This window comes from Tigriopus californicus, chromosome 1, assembly GCF_007210705.1.
Source record: "Tigriopus californicus strain San Diego chromosome 1, Tcal_SD_v2.1, whole genome shotgun sequence".
NCBI classification, from domain to species: domain Eukaryota; kingdom Metazoa; phylum Arthropoda; class Copepoda; order Harpacticoida; family Harpacticidae; genus Tigriopus; species Tigriopus californicus.
Genome location: NC_081440.1, coordinates 7,722,381 through 7,744,769, shown reverse-complemented (window position 1 = coordinate 7,744,769; position 22,389 = coordinate 7,722,381). Strand labels below are relative to the sequence as shown.

General features: G+C 43.4%; 4 protein-coding genes and 1 long non-coding RNA gene across 7 annotated transcripts; 2 read left to right on the top strand and 3 right to left on the bottom strand.

The window, feature by feature from the left end:
* Window positions 1-877: 877 nt before the first annotated feature.
* Window positions 878-5,503, bottom strand: LOC131878413 (intraflagellar transport protein 140 homolog). The gene has a single exon (XM_059224419.1). It carries the CDS (start codon window positions 5,396-5,398, stop codon window positions 965-967), a length of 4,434 nt encoding a protein of 1,477 aa, XP_059080402.1. The 5' UTR covers window positions 5,399-5,503; the 3' UTR covers window positions 878-964.
* Window positions 3,236-17,544, top strand: LOC131878584 (SET domain-containing protein SmydA-8-like). 3 transcript variants are annotated; one of them, XM_059224812.1, is made up of 6 exons: window positions 3,236-3,905; window positions 15,403-15,560; window positions 15,638-15,889; window positions 15,961-16,805; window positions 16,878-16,996; window positions 17,116-17,544. In XM_059224812.1, the coding sequence occupies exons 2-6, from the start codon at window positions 15,493-15,495 to the stop codon at window positions 17,404-17,406; spliced, it is 1,575 nt and encodes a 524-aa protein (XP_059080795.1). In that variant the 5' UTR covers window positions 3,236-3,905; window positions 15,403-15,492; the 3' UTR covers window positions 17,407-17,544. The 3 variants fall into 3 exon arrangements, with proteins under 3 accessions (XP_059080795.1, XP_059080721.1, XP_059080640.1); XM_059224738.1 differs by lacking the exon at window positions 3,236-3,905 and adding an exon at window positions 9,142-9,316; XM_059224657.1 differs by lacking the exon at window positions 3,236-3,905 and adding an exon at window positions 13,832-14,246.
* LOC131878957 (uncharacterized) lies at window positions 6,641-9,008 on the bottom strand. Its single transcript, XR_009373081.1, has 3 exons — window positions 8,765-9,008; window positions 7,454-7,785; window positions 6,641-7,393 (listed from the first exon to the last, which is right to left on the bottom strand). It is a non-coding gene; the product is annotated as an uncharacterized LOC131878957 (long non-coding RNA).
* On the top strand, window positions 9,918-12,035 carry LOC131878773 (apoptotic chromatin condensation inducer in the nucleus-like). Its single transcript, XM_059224929.1, has one exon. It carries the CDS (start codon window positions 10,147-10,149, stop codon window positions 11,920-11,922), a length of 1,776 nt encoding a protein of 591 aa, XP_059080912.1. The 5' UTR covers window positions 9,918-10,146; the 3' UTR covers window positions 11,923-12,035.
* Window positions 11,923-22,182, bottom strand: LOC131878505 (serine protease filzig-like). The gene is made up of 6 exons (XM_059224530.1): window positions 21,485-22,182; window positions 20,250-21,395; window positions 19,982-20,168; window positions 19,625-19,890; window positions 19,335-19,489; window positions 11,923-12,241 (listed from the first exon to the last, which is right to left on the bottom strand). Exons 1-6 carry the CDS (start codon window positions 21,621-21,623, stop codon window positions 12,074-12,076), a joined length of 2,061 nt encoding a protein of 686 aa, XP_059080513.1. The 5' UTR covers window positions 21,624-22,182; the 3' UTR covers window positions 11,923-12,073.
* Window positions 22,183-22,389: the final 207 nt, after the last annotated feature.

Here is a 22,389-nt window from a genome sequence, read left to right as displayed (position 1 = left end):
GATAAACTTCAGAGATGCGTGCTTGTTTACTCGTTTTCCTTTTTCTTCTAGACAAAGCCAAACCTCTGGGCGGAGAATGCCGAGATGAAGTTGAGTCACGTTCTGAAAAATTCCATTTCGCACACGAGTGCAAGTTCGCTTTTTTTGCCTTGATGAGTTTAAGTCTGAAAACTTTGAAGTGTAAACTGTTTATCACAGTGGTCATCAAGGTCTATTTTCTGAAGGAAGACAACGTCAGCCTTGAGCTCTTGGATAAGATGGTCTATTTCATTTACTTTGCTGTACTATAGGCCACGGCAAATATTCCATGAAAGAAATTGGATCCCATCATTTCCTTGCCTCCAGTGCCATGGTTGTTATTCTTGTTTATTGTACCTCCTCGGCCGTCCATTGCAGGACGGGGTTTTCTTTGCCAATCACGAAGTACCGTCGCCCGTTTTTTGGACTTGTCCCGTGCTTCCTTCAATTTCTTATCCAGATTCTCCATTTGCTCTTTTGTCATGTCGGGGTTGATTCTGTATTTCGTCACAGTTCCCGATTCAGCATTTTTCTTATTTTGCTCTCTGAGGGCTCTATTTGACCTTCTCGGAGATCTTGTAAGGAAAGCCTGACCAAAAGAGGCCGAAAGTCCCTCCTGTCGTCCCTCTTTCCCAACCTTCGCACCGCTAGAATGGAACTTTTGAAGGTATCCGGCAATCCTGCTGTCTTGGCCACCTTCAGGATCTCACGCTCCTCATAGGTCTTTCGCTTGTTGGGGTCTTCTTCCTTCGGCTCTTTGCTGCCTCTGAACACTAAGTTTTGTTTTCTGTCTTGCACGTCTCACTCCGACTCACTAAATTGGTAATCGGTTTAACTTGTTAAGGAACTAATCGGCTAATGAAACCATTCAAACAACTATATATTCTTTTGGATTTGACAGAACAGGCTTGATTTTATTATCCGAAATTATATTTGAATTGTTGAATCAATCAGAAAGAACTGAGTCCCCGCCATCCTGGTATCCATCCTCATTTCCATCTTCAACGTAATTTGCATTGGAATTGGCTCCACGTTTGGTGGAGGCCGAGTCTGGTAATAATGACACTCCAAGCGATTTTTCAATGGTCAATAAAACGTCGCTATTCACGTAGTAGGCCAGGTTGACATTGGGAATGCTCCGCCTCAGCTCTTCAATCATTTGTTGTGCACTACGATAGTCTTGAGTTTTAGCAAAGTGTTCGATCATGAATCCGTAAATATCTCCTTTTCGAACAGCCGCATTGATTTCCTCTTCTTGTAAAAGATCTCGACAAACTTGCATGGCTTCCGTTGGGTGATCAGGGTAATGTTGTTGACAATCGACAAATTTTTGGATCAGCTCCATGTTTCGTAACACGGCCGTGGTTTTGTCTGCCAACTCCATTGAGCTTCCGTGCTTTTGTAGGCTAGCCACACATTCGGACAGAGCTCCCAAGGCCTTTTCGTAGTTCTGATACTCGTCAATCTCGACATCGGCACAAGCCTGATAAAACCAGCCTAACAGATCGTAAGCCTTACTCTTTTGGTAGAATGCAATGATATTTTTCATGATGTTGCCGTTGTTTCGCCAATCCAGGGTTTGCAGGTAGTTCCCCGCCAAAATGTAGATATCCCTGTCTCGGGACACGTTAGCGAAGTATATGATTTTCTCAGTGTCTCCAGACTTAAGCAACGCCTTCATGGCTTGCAGGCGGTTTCCGGCTTGAGTCCACTTCTTGGTGGCCAAATGATAGTTGCCTTGGCGGTAACAGACCTCGGCTAACTTATTCAGCACCGCCGGATCGGCCTCTCCTCCTTCAGTGGTTTGAGCCAATTTTTCGGCCATTTCGTTGGTAATGTTGATGTTGTACTGGAGGCAGAGATCCAGGGCTTGCTGAACTTGATGACTGACAACGAACAAATCAACCGCCTTGTCATATTGCTTGTTCTCCAAAAAGAAATTGGCAGCCTTGGAGAGCAACAAAGGGTCAGTATGTTGACTTAGATGCTTGGTAATGCCTTGTAGTGTATTGTGCTGATTAGTTTGGATTGCCAAATCCAAAGCTTTGCCGAAATAGCCAGCTTTTTCGTACAGGATAACTGCTCGATCGTACATGGGCCGGTTGGACTTCTCGAAGTGCTTGGCAGCGTCCAACTTTTCATTGGGTGAAGCCAACAGGGCTAGATTCCAGATGTGATCATCATAGCCTTGCTCTTTGCAGATGCGAATAGCATTGGAATAGGCCTGAGCTTTGGTAAAGAAGTGTATGGCAGATTGGATGTCATCCATGTTTTCAAATTGTCGAGCCAAATGATAGCACGCCGCTCTGTCTCCACTTGAGTTGGCAATCTCCGAGGCTTTCTCCAAATTTTCGCAATAGCAGTGCACTCTTACCAATGACAAGTAATCCTCTGCCAATTCGTAGAACTGGAGGGCCATCTCCATTTCGCCGGTGCTCTCCAGGTATTGAGCCAACCACCGCTTCAAAGCCTTATCGTCACTCTTATCCACGTAGGCTTCCAAGGCCGCCCAATCCTCAAATAGGAGCCGAGGCACCTCAAATCGGGAAGTACCTGACTTTTCATAATAGGCTATGGCACCGTCAATGTCATGTTTGCTTTCCAAGTGTTTGGCATAGTTGTAATAGGTCTTTCTCAAATGAATGCGATCGTAGTTGTCGGCCAACTCTAAAGCTTTTTGCCACTTGCCCGAGTCTTGATAGAACTTATTGAGAAGCTCATACTGCTCGCTGCTGAACAAGATCCGTTCAGCCTCTTCGGGCATGTTCAGATAAATAGCCAATGTAGCTACTTTGACGTCCGAGGATTTCTTGGATTGAATCATCTTGCGCATGGCTCGCGCTCCAATGGAATGTTCCATCTTGCCCAAGCAAATGGTGGCCACGTCCAGCCTTTGGGATTTAACGCACATCCGGGCCAGGTTGCCCCACACCTTCTTGTTGTTGATGACCTTAATGGCTCGAAATGCTTCATCCATATTTCCGATGCTTAAATTAAAACAGAACTTGACTACAGCATCTCGTGTGGGCTTATCGCTGGCATCCAAACCCTCAAAATCTTTCAAGAGTACCTGCTCCACTACGTTTGAGGTCACGCTTGACTTTTTGGAATCTTTGTCCTTTTCCTTTCCTTTTTCTTTTTCTTGCACTTTGTGATCATTGTAAACGTATACGAATGGAACATCTACTCCCACTAATTGTGAGGATCTGGCCGAAGCGGCTTCGAAGATGTCATGGACGATGAGTCCATGCTCTTCATGAAAGAAAAGTGAGACGTATTTGTCAGCCTCATCTTCACCATTCTCACTCAACAAAGGACGGGTTTGACAGACGAGGAAGTGATCCTCTCGCTCATCCCAAGCATGGGACACAATCCCTCGGCCTTTGACTTGGCTTCTCAAGGCCAGGGCGGAAGGTTGACTGTTCTCGTTTCGGTTATCAATTGAGCCATTCAAAATCACCGATCCCCTGTCAAACGAAGAGGCCGAATTTGGAGGGACACTAATGTCATCCGCATCGTTCTGACCGGAGTTGAAATTGTAGTGTCGAACAGAATTACCCTCGATGTCAAAGACGAACAACTTGGAATCAGTCGAGCGTTGATTATTGGCGCTAAACACGCTCAAATAAGCGCCTGAGGAGCTCAGTTTGATTTCGTTGATATGGGTGAAATCGCTAATCTTCTCCCGCAGTTGTATGGGATGGGCATGGAGCCGAGCCTCACGTTTGCTGAGATCCCAGATTTTGACCACTGCATTGATGGTGCCAGCTAAAAGATTTTTGCCGGACACACTTATGGTGGTGGCCGTGCCCTCTTCCTCCGTCATGATGAGCGTTTGCTTGATCGTTCCTTGAAAACTTCGGACAAAAACTCGATCCGTTTCTAAGGTAAATATGCTTTGATCGTGGGCAGCAATTTCGTCGCAAAAAACATTGAAATTCCCCACAGACATCATATGCTTGATGTCCTTTTGGATTTCGAAGGTGACGATTTTGCCACCACCATAAAGCACAATATGGGCCTCTGTCAAGTACATTCTCTCGATCGGGTGATTTGATGTGAGCTTGCCTGGATCATCTTGATTATGAAAATTGACAGCCACATCAGTGGGTGAGATCTGAACGGCCGACACCCCTCCAGAAAAGGCCATGGCCCGATCTTGCTCATTGAGGAAGAACACTTGCCGAATTGTGCTCAAGGCCAACACTTTCCCCCCGCCACTCATACCCCATTGAATTGACCGGATTGAATTGCCAATATACGAGATGGGAAGCATCCGAGAATTAGTCTCCACCACGCCGAAGGTATTGGACTGAAGCTGCCACATGATCAGATTTCCGGCACTGGTTCCGGCGCTGAGAATGGACTTCGATGGACAAAAATCCAAACAAGTGATGAACTCCGAAGCGTTGGATGTGGGCTCAAAGCTGACGACAAAATTGTCATCACTTTTCAAATTCCATACTCGCAAGCTCGTCTCGCCACTGCTGATGGCCAATTGAGTGGAGGATACCCAACATATCTGGTTTTCCTTCATTCTCGAGCTGAGCTTCACTCGAGATAATTCCGTAACGGAGCCATCTTTTTCAATTTGAAACTGACCAATGACCATGGTCTCGGTGACGATGATCAGAACTGACCCCATCACCAAGAGCTCTTTCACCGCTCCGTCAGCTTGTAGGACTTCCATGCAACTTCCGTTTTCGTTCAGAGAGTAGATGATACCATTGCCGGATCCCGCGTAGGCATTTAGGTTTTCGATGGGTTTGGTCGGGGCACGCCTTGAAAGGTCCGGTCTCCAAGAGGAAAACAGATCCAAAGCCTTCTCATCTCCCGCCACAGCAGCTCTTGCCAATCCAGTCAGGCTCAATCCCACGCCTCCTTCGTTGAGATCCTGATCATGGCCGTGTGAAGGACAAAATATTAAGCCAGTAAACTCATCCTTCAACTCGTGGTGAAAAAGCATTTCCAAGTGCGCATTGCCATCTGATTTCCAGCCAATTATGGAACCATTCTTGTCCGTTGTTATCAAACTAGAGCCATGGCTACTCCATTTAGCCAAATGAATAGGCCCATTATGGAGGGCGTCCACTTTGAGACATTGGGAGTTAACATAGATATAAAGTTCCCCGGTGTCCCAACCAATGACCAACAATTTCTTGAGAGGATGCCAACTTAGGCAGCTAGATTGGGCCGTAGGGTGAGGGGGGATCCGTCCACTTTCGGTCTCAAATCCGGTATGATCCACTATCGTGATCACCCCGCCTTGGTCTTCAGAGTAACTCCCAAGAGCCAAAAGGCCAAACTGAGGATGCCATGCCATGCCCACTTGAATGGCACTCTCATTGGGAGTTATCACCTTGTCCACAAACAACGACATCTTGCCGTGACTTTTTAGCCCACAATGAAATCGGATTCGTATTATCACAGACACATATTCCAAATATTAGCCATCAAACGCGCACCAAATGAGTGAAGACTTGACACAATGCTTCTGGACTTTCATTTGGCCAGGAAAAAATGTGAGCCTACTTGGTGCGTGTACGTGATGAAGGAACATGTAGTACTACTGTACACGCCGAAAGAGGAGAGAATTGGTTGCGTTTCAGAGGAGGACCTGGAAGGTAGCAGTGTTAACCAAGACGAGCCAAAGGCTTTCTGGTGGTCATGCACTGCACAGTAAACGATGTAACCCACGGCATGAGCCGACAGGTATACTTTTATTTGAGGGCTAATGCAACTTTTTGAGAAAGATTTATCGGTTTTGTCCAATAATCAATGTTGAAGAGGTTATGGGCAATGTCAAAACTAGACAAGGTGGCCTGGGATGGCAATAATCAATTTGGCATTTACGAACAGAGTACAATGGCAATGGCAATTTTGTAGTGAATAAGTGATTAGACAAGCATCCGAATAGGACAGGACTAACAATGAGATTGATACCAAGCATTGTAGACTAACATTTGGAAAACTGTAGGCCTGAATCTCAGTAATTCAGTCGTCAAAGACATCAATCTTTTTCAAGTACAATTCTCCTCCCTAACCTTTTTAAAGGAACTTTTAGAGGCTCAATCCATGCCCAAAGACAGAAAACCGTTTCGATACCAGAGTGAAGAATTGCCTATCAGAATTATGTTTGTTTACATATAACTCAATGGCTAGCCTCGCTGATAGAACAAAGATTAGCGTTTTGAACTACAAATTCAGTATGAACATCACTAATTGATATCGGCGATAAGCGGATGGAATTTCACTACATTGGGACATGTCATCAGATGTAAATTAAGACCAATATTGATGCTCTCTATGTTTATGAAGCAATTTCCAGAATGCTCTATTTCCGGCCATGCACGAAGTGGTTCCATCGAGCAATCCTTCCGCAACATCTTGTAACACGGAGATTTGAGGTTCAATCCGTCAAAAGAAATTTTCTTCTGGCTCTCACAAGTCGGAATTGATTTAAACGTTTTTGCTTTAACTTAAAGTTTTGGAAGAAGTGGTGCACAATGTTAAGCTATGGAAGTCTAGTCTTGGATTACTGTTCAGATGCTGATCCACTGGAATCAGAGCAGTGTTCTTAGAATATATGTGTCCACCTTAACAAATTGCTTAAAACACCTTAGTATGCCATAACAATGTAAAGCATCTTTGAAGTTTATTTACATCCTTACTTGCATCCTGGGCTTGTTTTTTTGCATCTTTATTTGCATCTTGAGGTACTTTCTTCTTCATAATTTTGAGAACCTTACTCATGAGTCAGTTGATGTTGTCTATCTTAATTTAGCCAAAAAGCCCTTTGACAAAATAGATCATGGTCTTTTAGATAACAGGCTCCATGAGATTGGGATCCAAGACAAGGTTCTTGATTGGTTGAGAAGTTTCATTCGTGGTTGGAAGCAATGGGTTATGGTTGAGGGATCCCTTATTAACATAGAGATATGTTTAGTCCTGGACCAAATCTACTCTTGGGTTGCTGAGAGTAATATAGTCTTGATCGGAATGAGATTGCGCTGAATAACCTTTAGGTCGACGCCATTGAACTCTCTGCTAGTAGATGTCGAAGGTAGAAATTCAGCACGTCTCGTCCATGAAGGATTTAGGCGTAGTCTTTCAAAATCATGGATAATTTGATAAGCATTGCGGTTGAAAGTTTGCAAAGCTTTTCAAACGTGTGGTTGGATTTATCGGACGTGTAAATCCAGAGGTGTTATCTCGATGCTAATTTCTGTAAGTCGATTCTTCAGCCATATTTTGAATATACCTCACCCATTTGGGGCTCCAAGTGGTGCACCAGGTTTGCAAATATGTCAAACAGGTCCAAAGATGCTTCACTCGGAACATTGAAGGTATGAGAGAGCTCTCGTATTGGGAGAAGCTAGAAAGGTTGGGACTGAACAATATTCACAGAAGGTACGAAAGGTACTTGATACTATACCTTTTCAAAAGCAGGTGTCCCAACCCAGGATTTAGGGTCAATTGAATGACCGTAGAAGCTTAACGTGCGTTTTGAGAGCTCTTCAAGCCCTCGAGGATCCCGATTAGTAAGAGCGATAAAAATCACCTCTCTTCTTTTTGGGCTCCACCTTTGTTCAATTTTCATCCCTCAATTGTTCGTAGGCACGGTGGTACCCACAACACTCATGACATTTTTGTGCGTATGCCAAGACTTCAAGTAATGATTTTTGTTGTTATTGCAACAAAAGGAACAACTTTGTAAAATACCATCTCGGAAAATACCTCAGATTAGTATATTCATCCACCTAAAGCCTGCAAAGAGATAATATTTTTGAAAACGTAATCAATATATGTTGGGAGAAACCTTAGCTGCGTTTCCAACTACATTCTTATCCAAATCCATTGCGCAAGCGATAACATGTCACTCTTTCTAAGATTGCATTTGCATGAAATTTGACAACAAATTACTCCGATTATATCTTAAAGCAATTGACAAGAAATATAACATGCTTTTTCTATGCCCAAAATTCAAATAATTCGTTTCTTTGAAGCAGGAATAAATACCTGAAAATAGTTTGCAATATAACTTAAAGCTTACTTAATGTCAATATTTCTCAATTGTGATGCCATACTTGTCAACCGAAACATCAATCAAACTTAATCTTGAATTTTGACAAAATTGTATTAACGTTGAATAAAAACATCGCTAGTACGTAGAAAGTGATTATTGCAAAATGTGGCAAATTTGAAAACTAAACTCTCACATGCATCGGTCAAATATTTTAGGAACTTGATTTGATAGTGTAGCTTTTGGCGCTTACGTAAAATGAAAGGCAATTTTACATCTTTTGTAAGTTTTAAGTGACATTTTTTGCTACTTTAGCCTTCAAAGAAATCTTATAGAAAATGGAAAAACATTATTTCTTGTCGTGTCATTGTAAAAGATAATCATATGCCTTGAAAATAACTTGAAATTTTTCGATCTGTTAAGGTGTGAAACGCAACTTTCAAGTTGAAATAACCAAGCATGACTTTCCATTTACATATTAGGGGCTGCCTCAGCAAGACAGCAATATGAATGAGATGAAATTTAGTATTAACACATTTTGCATTTTTGGTCTCGAAAACGGCCAATAATTGATAGTATTCCTGTTACATTTTTGTCAAAGACCTGGGCCATGATCCCACACTATTTTGGTCTTATTCCGTTGATCTCATGGCTCTGCCTGTCTAAAGCGCCTTATTATACTAGCGCTACGGTTGTGAGTTCGTCCATTTGTTTGCCTCTTACCCCTCTTAGGCCGGACTTGCCTGATGGACATTCTCTTGTTGGCCTAGCATAGAAGAAGCAACATAGAAGAGTAAGAATCGAGTTTGTTGTGTATTTTTACTCCAGCTGAATCGGTAGCCAGTGGACAGTGCAGCAACTCTGGCTGATGGAAAGCAGCGCCTCTACAATCAGAAACTATAGCTTACTAGTAGGTCAGCTGACATTCATTCGCTCTGAAAACTAGTCCGCCTAGCACCTGGCTAGCTCTCATCGCACTCTTTAGGAGTTGCTTCCTCTATGGCCCTAGTTTTGTTGGCCGTGATCATTTCCAGGCTGACCAAGATCTCGAAACATAAAGCATGCTTTTGAATTTATGAATGTTCTCATACTTCGTGTATGACATTCCGAAAACCGGATTGCCACGCAAAACGATGAGAACAGGATAGCACTTCAATTTCATCGCGAAACTATAGGAGATTGGCCCTCTATAGCCCAATTTCCACCGCTTAAGTCCCAATAATGGCCTCGCTGATCAACGTTGGGACATCACTCCGCTTCCTTCTTTCCGAAATGGTGAGTGAGGACAGACAGTTACTCCATATTTTGCGCTTGTCTTCAATTTTGCCCCTCTTTTTGTTCGATTTCCTACAAAGGGAATCAATTAAAGATATGTTGGATCAGGGTTTTTTTTGCTACGAACATTAGAGCTTTTAGAGATGAGACGAAGTGACCTAATTCATGATACTATGTTCTGTCATCGGTGCTCGTCCCCAGGCGTTAATTCACCGCCACTCGTGGAGGATCATTCTGGCCCGGCCGGACAGAATATCACCTCCAATTGGAATCAAAATGATAATATCATGGCCAGTTTCGTTATTCGGACAAGATACAAAACTCCAAACCTTGCCCCCACCAATCCAAAATCAGTTAAAATATGCATAAAGTATGGTCAAGTGCAACCGAAAGCTCCACAAGTGATTAAAATGTTAATTGTATAACCGTGCAAAACCCGTTGTGACAATTCAATCGATCACTTCATTTCGCTTTTGAGACCAATATCAAACACAGAAATTCGAGGATGATGATTTTCAGAACAATAGTAAAACGCTGCACGTTTTTCTGGTATCTTCTTGGCACTAAAATTAGGCAACACTGAACACGAGCGAGCCCCCTGAAAACAAAATAATGGACATCAATCACGATTGGAATAACAATCGCGTTTACCCGTGAAATCACGAATCCGCCCGCCCATCGCTCAACACAACATTATCCTGATCCACCCACTATTCCAGTTCGGTCAGCGGCTGACCAGTGACGGGTGAGCCGCCATTGTGAATAAGTGATCGTGCCTTCGCCTTTGGCCGTTGAATTCCTGAATTCCAGACTTCTACAACCCGCATAGCATGGCGTCCTCCGAAGCCGGAGGCCATGACGAGCATATCTTGGGGGGTCGACTATTATCCTCCTTGCGGGTAGTGGACCTCAGAGAGGAACTGGTGACCCGCGGTCTGTCCAAGTCCGGCGCCAAAAAGGACCTCGTGCATCGACTCAAAACCTACCTCGACCAACAATCCTCGCCCATCGCAACGTCCACCGCCGAATCCACACCTGTGGAGGAACCATCCACGGAGTCCCCTAAAGCTGAGCCCCCACCGGCCACCCCAGCAGCGCCCCCGCTCACTTCGCCCGAGCGGCCGAGCGCCGCGCCAGGGGCCCTGCCGCAGATGAAGATCAACGCCCAGTTATCGGATAACGACTTCGTCAAGGATTATTTGGCGCTTCGACAGAGTCAGTTTCAATCAGCCACGGCTAATGCGGCACTGACTCAAGGGGCCAGTCCGCCGACGGTGGAGCCATCAGCCTCACCGGACCCGGCTATTGCAAGTGCGTCTACCCCCGCCCCAGCTAGCCCGGCGCCACCCCATGTCCCGGTCCGTGCTACGGATGCGCCCTCGCCCACCCGCTCTGAGACGGTACCTGCACCGGCCGAGGCCAGTCCCACCCCGCCTCCGGCCGGGGCTGAAAAGCCAACCAGTCCGGTGGTCTCACTCAAAACCCCATCCCAAGCCTCAGTTCCCGATCGTGAGGCCAAGCCCCCAACGGCTTCTCCGAAGGTCCCCGAGAACAATGCTGATCCTTCAGTCTCAACAACATTGAAAGCGACCGAGCCCACTGTTGCAGCGGTAGCGACAGAATCCCCGGCCACTCCAGTCACTAGCGCGGTCCCATCCCACCCAACGGACGAGTTAGTGCCTCTGCGAACCATGACTGCCACTCACAAGGAGAAATCGGAAAAGTCGAGCAAGCGCAATTGGGGTGGCCGCATTCTCAATCCTGTCGACGAGGAAAAGCATCCTGATGAGGACGATTCGCCCAGTGACATGTCCAGGGAGATTTCCAGCCAATCCCTCAAGGATCTGGTACCCAATTATAAGCGGCTATCAGACGAAGAGAAGGAAATCCAAATGGATGTTATGGAGTCGGATAAGGTGTTGGAGTTTGAAGAAACGAGTGCTCGGAAATCCCCCCCAGCCGTGGTCGAGCAGGTGAGCCGCCAACCTGCTCCTATTGCTCCGCCTGAAAGTACCACGAATGATGAACCTCCGCCCTCCAAGAGACCCTTGATTCGATCATCCGCGTCGCCAGAAAGGGCCTCCATCGAGGGCGAACCAAGCCAGACACCTCAGTCTTCGGTGGTATTTGTGGCCAACCTCGTTCGACCGTTCACGGTCAATCAACTCAAAGCTCTCTTAGCTCGAACAGGGACGTTTGAAGGCGAACAAGACTTTTGGATCGACAAAATCAAATCCAAGTGTTATGTAAGGTATGCCAAACATCAAGAGGCCAAGGACACAATTGCCGCCCTAAATGGGGTCGTTTGGCCCTCTTCCAATCCGAAGAAATTGTTGGTCAAACTGTCCTCTGAAACGCAATTCAATGAGGTGCTCCAAAATGGTGGCCCTGTTGGCCTGGCCTCGGCCAGGCCCCCAGTGGGCTCCAACACCAATCCCCTGCCTAACCTCAACCTGACTCGACCCTTGGCAGATGCCGCTCAAGGTACAAACGGCGGAGGCCAGAGCGTTAAACCGGTAGAGGCCAAGCCTTTAGATGAGCTTTTCAAGAAAACGAAGCATCACCCCTGCATTTACTGGAAGACAACTGACGTGTCGAAAGCTTAATGGAACCCCGAAAATATCTTCTCGTTTATTTATTTGGTATGTTTGAGTGGCTGCAATTTCGAGCCTATATGTGTAATCATTAATCAGCGGAAATAGACATTTGCGTAAGTGAATGTCCGAGGAAATGTGAATTGATTCTAAATCGTTCGTCTCAAAGAGTCAAGCCTGTGATCCGTTCGATCCAAGGCTTGTAATAAGTCATTCGCATGTAAACTCCAGGTAAATCGGGGTAGGCACACTTGATTCCATGGGACACGGTCCCTGCCAAAATCCATCTGGTGTCAGGTTGTTGCACCATGAGAGGTCCACCGCTATCACCCTAAAATGGATAATGATCTATCAGTCAATAAATAGCCTTGAGTTTTGAATGGATGATGAAAACATTTTTGCGATGATGAGCATTGCGGCCTCAAAAATGTTAAGCCTGCGAACCTCCTGGTTTCTATCGCATGTGAATTAGGTCATATTCATAGGTGGGCCATAGCTCAAGATATATAGCTCTTTGCTTATAAATCGTAGCCCCGAAATGTAGGTCCATCATGGGATTAAGCTGTACAGTGTTTGTCCTTTTAATAGAGCCAGAAATATGTTGTCCAGTTTTACGTTAGAAATAAAAATTGCTGTATTTGTTGTAGTTATATATTTGATATGATTTTATAGGTTAATGGTATCAATCTGATATTGAGCCAAGATATTAGTGTTATGGCAGAACTGCACAAAAAATGACCTTTTATTGGTTTTATAGCACAACTCACCATTGAAAATTAAATTAGATCTACTGAAAGGTCCTGTTAAACCTTTTGAAGCCATATTCGACAAGTAAAGCAAAGTTCTGGACTGCCAACTCATGCACCACCTATCATCGGCATTCACAATGCCTTAAATGGTCTAATCAATACAGAGAGTAATTTTCAAAATCATTTTTTTCCGCCATATTCCAGGCAAAAAACATTTCGGTGAGTTTTTGGACATAACATCTCGTCACTTCAGGTACAGCTTCCAATATTTTGTCATTTTCAGAGCAGTAATTTTTGGACTTATTTGGCTCAAATTCATTTTCTGGGTGAAATTTGGTAGATTTTAGAGGAAAAAATGTCACCATTTTCATTTTTCAAATTTTATGAACCAGAAAAAAGATTTTGGGCAAAAGTTCATCAATGAGTGGTCGCCACTCTGTTGTCCACCGCTTTGCGCCATATTGGCCTCAAAAGTTTGACTCGACCCTTCAGTAGTTGGTCACAGTGAGTTGACTGCGATGTTAGTCTGTGTCGTGTTACGTATTTTTCTCAATTTCCTTTACTTTCCATACTTAATTTGGATATCTCTAAAGGACAATTCAAAACAAAAATTGGAGCACATCCGTCTTGGAATCAGTTGTGCTGAAATGTTTACGCATTCGTTACTATATGTCAGGCTGATCCAATGATCTTTGAAGTGGCTTTCTCATAATTCGCTCCAAATTAAATTATCATTCAAGATGTAATGTGGAAATTTGTTGACACTCTGCTTCAAACACGTGTCATTAATCAATTAACTCTTTTTTCTCCTTATTACAAATTGCAAAAGTTAATGAATATTTTACGGGTTAATACCCGTCTATGGCTAAGTTGACGTATCTTCGAGTGTCTTTCTCGATCCTGTGTGTCATCCTGTGTGAAAGTCTTTGGAGCCGACATGAGCACTAACATACCCAATTTCCCCCTACTGCCCAAATATGCTACACCAGCAAGCCTCTCTGCTTCCGCACATGTGGGAGGCTGGCTTGATTGAAATAGACGATTTTGAGGCCGTGCAACTTTCGATTCTCCGAGATGGGACGTCGGAACGATCGCTAGAAATAAGCCACTTGCACGGCAAGGCGACGATGCTCTAGGTAATGTAGTCCGTAGTAGGGGGGGAAATTATTTTTAGCTGAGAAAGCTCATATGAATTTTGGGCCAGCACCTCGTTTCCTTTAAACTGTGCATGTACGGCCTAGAATGAAACAAAATGTATGCCAGTTGCACAACATCGTTCAGCTGTTTGCCTAAATGTGTGTGCCTGTGAAAATTGATCTCCCATTTTGAGGTGCTCTCCGATTTAAAAAAAAGAGCCACCTTCATTTTTGGGGGTGACCTGGCGGAGATAATCTTTTATGCTTTTCGGACAGTGGTTTCGTTCAATGAAAGATGTCAAATTTCATGGATATTGAAACAATTACATGTGCTTTCTGTCAAGGTGCAGCCAATCAAAGATGCACTGGATGTCACATCACGTTCTATTGCAGCAAAGAACATCAGAAGCAGCACTGGAAGAAACACAAAACCAATTGTTGCGCATATAAGGTATATAAAGTGTGTGACACCTCTCGAATTGATTATTTGTCATATGTCATGGGACATGTGCTTCCCTAGACTTTCTCATTATTAGTCATAAGTATTCTTAGAGACAGTCATACTTCTTCCATATACTCATACTCGAGCCAATGTACAACAATAATTTTCTTGGGCAAGAATAATTTCCATTAACAATTGACAAACTGAATATTTTAATTGCTCTTTACATTCGTAAGTGAATGTAAGAATTTGCCAGTGCTTTCAGAGGATGTTGGAATTTCAGAACCGTACATAATTTCAAGCTTTTTTCTGTTTTGATAGTTTCAAGCTTTTTTCTGTTTTTATTTAATTTTGAAGCAATTAACAGATACCGTATGGGGCCTGTTTTCCACAAAAATACTGAGCTCACCCATAGTGGACCATAGTTTCAAAAATTGCCTCTCTTTGGCCAAATACGGGAAAAGGATCAATTAACTCTTACTTTTTCTCACTCATAATGAAGGGCCACAAATCAACAGCAAGCAAAACCTACCTAGAATGACCTGTTCTTTAAAATTTGAAACATTAAGTTTTTTCTGGCTAAGCAGTTACTAATATTGGCCTTAAATAAAAGACATAAAATATCTCGTGAATGGATTAATGGAAAATTCAGATAAAGCCAGATTTGACCCCAGTTCTGCAAATACAACATACTTGCCCTCCCAATTGAAATGACAGTTCCGGGTACCATATTTATAAAATTATCTATGTATTTGACATTAGCTTAGTTTGTATTGATTTCAAGAAATACTTTCTATGGCGTTTGTTAAACGTTTCCCAATCACTTACAATTAAGCCTGTTTTTATTTCTATGGGTCAATAGAATAAATTTATATAAAAAATCTGGATGGATTCTTCCTTAACTTTCAATGCTGGAATAGTTTAAAAGCACGTCTTTATGCATTTATGTAATGAATTAGTTATATCTCTGAGTACCTCTCACGTCTATGGAAAAAATAGATTTGACCTCATTAGAAGACGGTTGCACCCCGTGAACTTCTTCTCTTGATCTCATAAATTATATCTTTTAATGAGGGTTTTGGCATCCAGTGCTTCTGACATATTCTGATCTAACTTGTTTCATTAGCCTTTAAAGATCAACTCATTGACACATTTCTCGCCCCAGGTATGCGCTTCCTCCACTTTGGGAAGATACGTGATCGCCACTCGAGACCTGAAGCCAGGAGAACTGGTTTTGTCCGAGTGTCCCACCGTCATGGCCCCTATGGCTTTCACCATCCCCATTTGTTTAAGTTGTTACAAATCGGTGGATGGATCGAAAAGGTAACCACTTCGATTGGTTCATGTCGAACGAGGAGATTTCAAGCGTGCCATATATGAGTGTTGTATATTGGTTTCAGATGTCCCAAGTGCGGTTGGGCATTATGCAGTGAAGGATGCATGGATTCCGCGTCCCATGTGCCCGAATGTTCGTTCACCCAAGCACGTGGCAAGCCTATTCCAGCAGATGTGGCCCATTCGAAACGTCCCCATCCTCTCTATGAAATAGTGGCTCTTCTACGATGTCTATACCATAAGCAATCCAATCAACCTTTATATGATAAATTGCTTCAATTGGAGTCCCATACTCAAGAACGGCTGCGGAGTGGAAGGTACGACTATGCTTCTGATCTGCTTGTTGCCTGTAGTGGGTGGTTTATCATCAGATACTTTTTTGTTCCAGATTGGAAAAGGACAAGGTGCTCCTTAAGATGGTCCGACAATTCTTCAAGATCGACGTCGAAGCCTATGGTGACCATGAGATCCTCGACTTGTTAGGCATTCTCTTTGTGAACACGCACGAAGTGCCAGTCACTGCTGTTCCTGTCCAAGCACTCTATTTGAATGGGTCCCTGATTGAGCACAACTGCACGAGCAATGCTAGTAAGCACTTCGATAAGAATGGCACCCTTCAGATCCGTGCTGCCATCCACATTCGAAAAGGCGATCATATTGCCATCATGTATTCGGATCCAATGTGGGGCACCGTCAACCGTCAACAGCATTTATTTGAAACCAAATTCTTCCAATGTCGGTGTTCCCGATGCTTGGACCCGTTCGAGTTGGGTACAAATTTCTCGTCACTCCGTTGTCCAAACTGTCCGGCTCAAAGCCAAGGTTTTCTGGTGGCTCAGGATCCCATGAATAGCTTGGCCCCCTGGCATTGTGCCCAATGCGGCAACCAGGAACCAGCGGATTATGTCAATGCCGTCATTCGATCGATCGGAGAGGAGCTTGTCCAACTGGAGAAGGACAATCCCGAAGCGTGTTTGATGTTCATCAAGAAGCACTCTCAAAATCTACACCGAAACCATTTCTACTTAATGGATGTCAAGCTAGCGCTCAGTCAAATGATTGGCAAGACTTCGTCAATGTCTGTCTCCTCAAGCGCTGGCGAAGGAGCATCAAACCAACCAACTGGAGCGGGAGAACCATCCAAAATATCGCCAGATTTAAATGAAAAGGATCTAATAATCAAGCAAAAGCTTTGCATGGAGTTAATCGAAATTGCCAATACAATCAGTCCAGGTAGGTCCTTGAAGCATAATGAACTAATTGGTTTTGAACCCTGAATTTCATCTATCGGTGTTTTTCTTTCAGGAATCTCTAGATTACGTGGGGTCATTCTTTACGAATTGCAAGCAACCCTATCGTCCTATGCCAGGAAAAAATTCACCAAAGGCGAAATTACGCCCGAGCATCTGAAAAATATTATGCAGGTGAGGATGGGTCAATACAGTACATCATTTTATCTCGTGCTAAGTTCTACTTAGTCTCGATCTCGTATTCATTCTCACTTGGTTTCAATGCTCAAATGTTTTTTTGCCGGTATTTGCAGGAAGTTCGAAACTATTTAAAGGAGTGCATCCAAATCTTCAGCTATGAGCCCACTTGCATTCAAGAAGGCCGTTTGGCAGCTGTGGCTCGGTTAGATTTGATCGAAGTAGACACCTATGTGGATAGCCTGGAACCCAATCCAAAATCATCGCGAAATATGGCCACTACTTCTACTCCTTCTGCTTTGCCCGCGCCCTCAAATCATTCTCCAACCACCAACAACAATCACAACAACAGCAATCATTCTAGTCACAACAACAACAATTTCGGTCAATCTAAGCCCTCTCTATAATGATTCTACTTTGCCGTTCATTGAAATTCAAAAACAATCGTATTTTGATCTTTTTGTACAATAAGTTGTTGAAACAACAAAAAAATGGTTTGCCAAGTGAAAAAGAAAATCCAGAAAGACAAACCTTTATGACCATCATACATTGAAATATTAGATTAGATCATATGTAGTAGACAATTCGATTGCTTGGCTGGGCGTATGACATTTGGAGTAACCATTGATGAGTGATGACATTTTAAGATCAAGAGGAAATCGAAGCGCTCCCTAATGATTTTGGAAGCGAGCAAAATCAAATAATGTGCATACATTGTATATTGTATAGGCCATTCAAAAACACAGTGTGTACGATAAACTAAAGGCTGAAGGGAGGAAAAAAAATCACAATTGTGTTAAAAAAACTCGTTACTGCTTGGCTTGTGTTTGAAGATTTATTTTATTTCAAAATTTGATGAGGCATTTGAACCCCCGTTTTTTAGAAGTCTTTAGGCTGAAATACTCTGAATAAATCAAATTTCATCACCAGCCATTGTCAGAGATTGGAATGACCAAAAGGGTGTCGGATCAAATTAGCGCAGCCAGATCTGCGACAATCAAATTATAGAAGTTTTTTGTTCGTCTATTCATATGACAGAACGAATTATTTGAAACTTGTGCTAAAACTTGAGAAACATTTGTCGAACAATTTTCTGTCGAATTATTTGAAGTGGTCAAATATCGTTGTGCAAATGCGCAAGCTTCAAACTAATACTTATAAACTGAACAGTGTGATTATCAGTATCTTTAGATTTTGTAATGTGCCAAAAGTACAAAGCAACAAGTAACAAAAATGGACCATTCACAGATTTGTGCCTTGTTTCAATGCTCAAATCTAACCCTATGAAATGCTTCGTTCAAGCAAAAACAGGTGTAGTTTCAGGGAATGTTTGAAATCCTTGCCATACCCTATTCACCTTCACAATTTTGCACGCACTAATGTGACTTTCTAGGATATTCGGTGAATTTTTTTATCATCGTCACTATGACGGTAAAGTTCATGCCCCCTCGAAGAGAGCACTATTTTTTGTCTTTCAGGCAATAGTACTAGCTTTCAAATTTGAGGTCACGATTGGCATTTCCCCAGAAGTTAGTCAGTCTCTGCAACAACCACCTGTTGATTTTAGGCCGTGATGAGATACTATATTGGCATAGTTCTGACCCTTTTCTAGTTGACAAGCAAAGGAAGGATCATTTGAATATCACCAGAATTTTCATGCTAGAATTTGTGCTACATGACACCACCAAATGCACCGAGCGATAGGGGAAAGCCAAATTTCAACGATATTAGGAGAAGAAGACAGATATGGAGGTACTAGATCTTAATTTCAATGATATATGTTGGGCAATTTTGAAGATAAAAGCCACTGCAATGAGTCAGGTCTCCTCTTTCAAACATCGTAATGATATCATGAAGAAAGTGATGTTTGTTATCAAAAAACAAAACTTCCCGGCTTGCAATGGCTTCGAATTTTTGCCTGATTTAATAATAAGTTGTGGAACAACGGGAAGATTGCCAGCCTTTTGAAATTGTCGGACCTAGTAAAGTAAAACACGTCTTACGCAATTTTATTAAAGACGTTGGATTCTTGATTGCATAGGTAGTTCCGTGCTCACAATACTTAAAGCCATTTTTTCTAAATTTAAAGGCCTATTGTCGCTTTGCTCATTACTTATCTTTTCATTTATATTCCATTTATGCTGAAAAATAACGAGGAGATTGCAGAGGACTAGTTTTCTTTAAGATTATGAGTAATCGCTACCAGAATTTTTCTGCAAATATATGTATAACATTGTTCAACTCGCTAATGATTTAGGATTTGCCCTCACAACCCTAATAGCGCTGTGTCGTTCGTACGTTAGTTAATTGTTCCCTAAGTAAAAACTTGTCTTACCTCGCACGAGTCCTTTTTGCCGAGATCATATCCTGCACACAGAAAGGATTCTCGAACGGTTTTCTTGTGACCAGAATTCGTAAACATCGTTTGGCATTTGGTGTTGTTCATAACTGGCACTGAGACTTGATGCAAGACATTAGGAACATTCCCACCTAAAGGCAACAAAACGCACCAAAGCAAATGAATGAGCAAATTGAAAGTTATCAAGACTTATCAGTACATCTGTTGTCAAATGATACACAGCACATTAAAATTCGAACTGTATTACTAATGATTGAAAAACTTACCGTACTCGAGCCGTCCCCAGCCTGACACTATGGCCATTCGACCCTCAAACTTGTCTTTGATATCAGGTAAGCAAATGGGCACAATGTGCGGCTTTCGTTCAACGGGACTTTCCAATTCCAAGATGGCGATGTCGTTTTCGAATGTGGGTGCCTTATAGTCTTTGTGGACTACGACGCGTTTGACTTTTTTGCGGGTAGTGGCCATCAGCTCAGTGGGACCGGTGAGGTCGTGTTCACCCAATTCCACCAAAAGAGAGGCCAAAAATCTAGTTTTGGAAAAAGAAGAATGCAGATCAAGTTTGAATTTTTTGGGGATCACCATCTGCTTTTTGTTATCAAGTATTCATAGAAACTCACCCTGGTTGGCAATGAGCTGCAGTGAGCACATGTTGATCAGAAATCAGCACACCGCCACATTTGTTCTTGGTGAAAAGGCCCAGCCATGTGGATTCTTTGACTAGGACCTGCCAAGGCCAGTCCCCAAAAGTGGTTCGATCCCCACCAACAATGCGACCGTGGCCCCGCAAAGGCCGTACGCCACAATCTGGAAACGGTGTGAAAGATATCCTAAATATATGTATGTAGAAACACTCGTTAAGCCTACAGTATATGTAGAATGACTTACCTGTCTTGTAATTAAGAGCCTCGTCATTAGCGACTGTGGACGAGTCTTGATCGTCTTGAGCTGTGGTAGTTTCGGGCGTTGTTGTTGTTGATTCAGTGGTGGTAGAGCTAGTAGTAGTTGTAGTTGTTGTAGTAGTAGTCGTGGTGGTGGTGGTGGTGGTAGTGGTTGTGGTTGTGGTTATTGTTGTTGTAGTAGTAGTAGAGGTGGTTGTTGATGTCGTAGTGGTAGTAGTTGATACTGTTGATGGAGACGTGGTGTCACCGGCATCCACAGCACTTGTTGGCGTTGAGCCCGTTAAAGTCAAGGCGATCTTGTTGAGATCGGACGAATTGACAAACACCAAGTTATTGGACACATCCTCCGGTTTATCCGCAGATCCATTGGGCAAATACTCTCCGGGTGTAACATACGGAGACATGGGTTTGAGCACCTCATCGTCAATTTCTTCGACAAGAAGATTGAGCAGTGGCTCGACATTGGAGTCAAACTCAGTGAGGACGTTGTCCAGGATCGAATGCATCATGTTTTCAATGTCATCGGGTTTCACCTCGATAACCATGACATCCTCGTCTTCCGGATCACGCATCGAAACTCCGCCACTGACCAACGTGTTTGACTGAACCCCACTGGGCACAGAGTCCGGAGAGTCCGTTGTTGTTGTGGTGGTGGTGGTGGTGGTGGTTTTAATGGTTGCGAATGAGGAGGACGTTGACATCGATGCCAATAAGGGTGTGGATGACGTTGTGTATGTTCTCGTTGTGACTGTTGAAGTAGATTCGGGCGCGGCGGTTGAAGCGGCCTTCAAAAGGGGGAAGAACGGTTTCCGGCTCGTCAACAATCCGCCTTCACCGTCTTTGTCCAGACCAAAGTCTGAGTTATTCAGAGTGGCAATGATATTGCCCACAATCTTCAAAGGATCCGGGGGTACACTCGTTGTTTCCATTGACATGCTGTCAGACGACGGACTGGATCCAGATTGGCCAATGAGCGTGTCTGGATTCAGTTGGCAGCAAACGCCAAATAAGAAGCCATCCATACAAGTGCCCAGGACTTGCCCGCTTTTCGACTGACATTCGTAATGAAACATGCAAATACCCGGATCAGGGCCCACTGTGCAGGCCTTTTTGGCCACGGAAAACTTTCGCTCTGGAATGGCAGCAAAACGGTGGGAACGATTGCAAAATAGATGATATGAGTGCTAATTATACTAAGAATGAATGAAGGTTTTTGCTTACCGTCATCTTCTTGTTCCTCTTGCAAGTTCTTGCCCAGCACTTTTTGCGAAAAAAGCAAGACAAATGTGACGAAAGCGATGTGATTTTTCATTGGAATTCGTTGCGATCCGAGTGAAAATGAAAGGGAAACTGGCACCATCGGAGCCAGTTAGAAGTTGGTGTATAGTTGTTGTTGATGCTGGTGATGACGACGAAGTTTAAAACAATAATAATAATTACCACCAGATAGGACTGGAAATCAGAAAACCGACATTGGAGAAGATTCCACGATCCTCCTGATTAGCAACTCAAGCAAGCAAGCAAGCAAACAACTTCTCTTCTTCTTCTTCTTCTTCTTCTTCTTTCTCCTTTTTCTTCCACAATAACAGGTCTTCTCATCCCATCAGTCGGCTCGTTTTCGAAGAACCTGCCAAATTCAATTCGAAGCCGGTAGAGAAATCTATGCTCATCCTCAATTGTCAAACACAACGTTCACGGTACGTGTATCATTGATTTGGGAACGTTAATTTCATAACGAAAAGAGTTGAATCACTAATTGATTGGATGCTTTTAGAGGATACGTTGGGATGGAAGGAGATTTCTGACACATAATTTGATCTGACGACATGGCTCCTCTTTCTTGGGATGCGCTCAGCTTGAAGCAACAGAAAAGTGAAACACGGTCAAGCACAAGAGACGTACAACTTAGTGGGAAAATCACCAGAGAGACGATGTCATGCTCTCTCTTTCTCCGGCACCAGCCAACAATCGACTTCTCTTTTCGTTTTACCTTCATTTCATGGCAGCATGCTTGACTCAGGGATTCTGGTTTCCAAGTTCGAACCATCCATGCCGCTGGTCGCCACAGTAACCGACAGTAATATTGGCCCACCTATTCCTGATAGGAAGGATCTACACCACAGAGT

Excerpts from the sequence above, each read along its gene's own strand:
- LOC131878413 (XM_059224419.1), bottom strand. The coding sequence starts at position 5,398 with ATGTCGTTGTTTGTGGACAAGGTGATAACTCCCAATGAGAGTGCCATT.
- LOC131878773 (XM_059224929.1), top strand. The coding sequence starts at position 10,147 with ATGGCGTCCTCCGAAGCCGGAGGCCATGACGAGCATATCTTGGGGGGT.
- LOC131878584 (XM_059224657.1), top strand. The coding sequence starts at position 14,091 with ATGTCAAATTTCATGGATATTGAAACAATTACATGTGCTTTCTGTCAA. Across the intron at positions 15,890-15,960 it reads GAACGGCTGCGGAGTGGAAG|ATTGGAAAAGGACAAGGTGC; the intron begins GTACGACTATGC and ends TTTTTGTTCCAG. Across the intron at positions 16,997-17,115 it reads ATCTGAAAAATATTATGCAG|GAAGTTCGAAACTATTTAAA; the intron begins GTGAGGATGGGT and ends CGGTATTTGCAG.
- LOC131878505 (XM_059224530.1), bottom strand. The coding sequence starts at position 21,623 with ATGGTGCCAGTTTCCCTTTCATTTTCACTCGGATCGCAACGAATTCCA. Across the intron at positions 21,396-21,484 it reads AGAGGAACAAGAAGATGACG|AGCGAAAGTTTTCCGTGGCC; the intron begins GTAAGCAAAAAC and ends CTGCCATTCCAG. Across the intron at positions 19,490-19,624 it reads CTGGGGACGGCTCGAGTACG|GTGGGAATGTTCCTAATGTC; the intron begins GTAAGTTTTTCA and ends TGTTGCCTTTAG.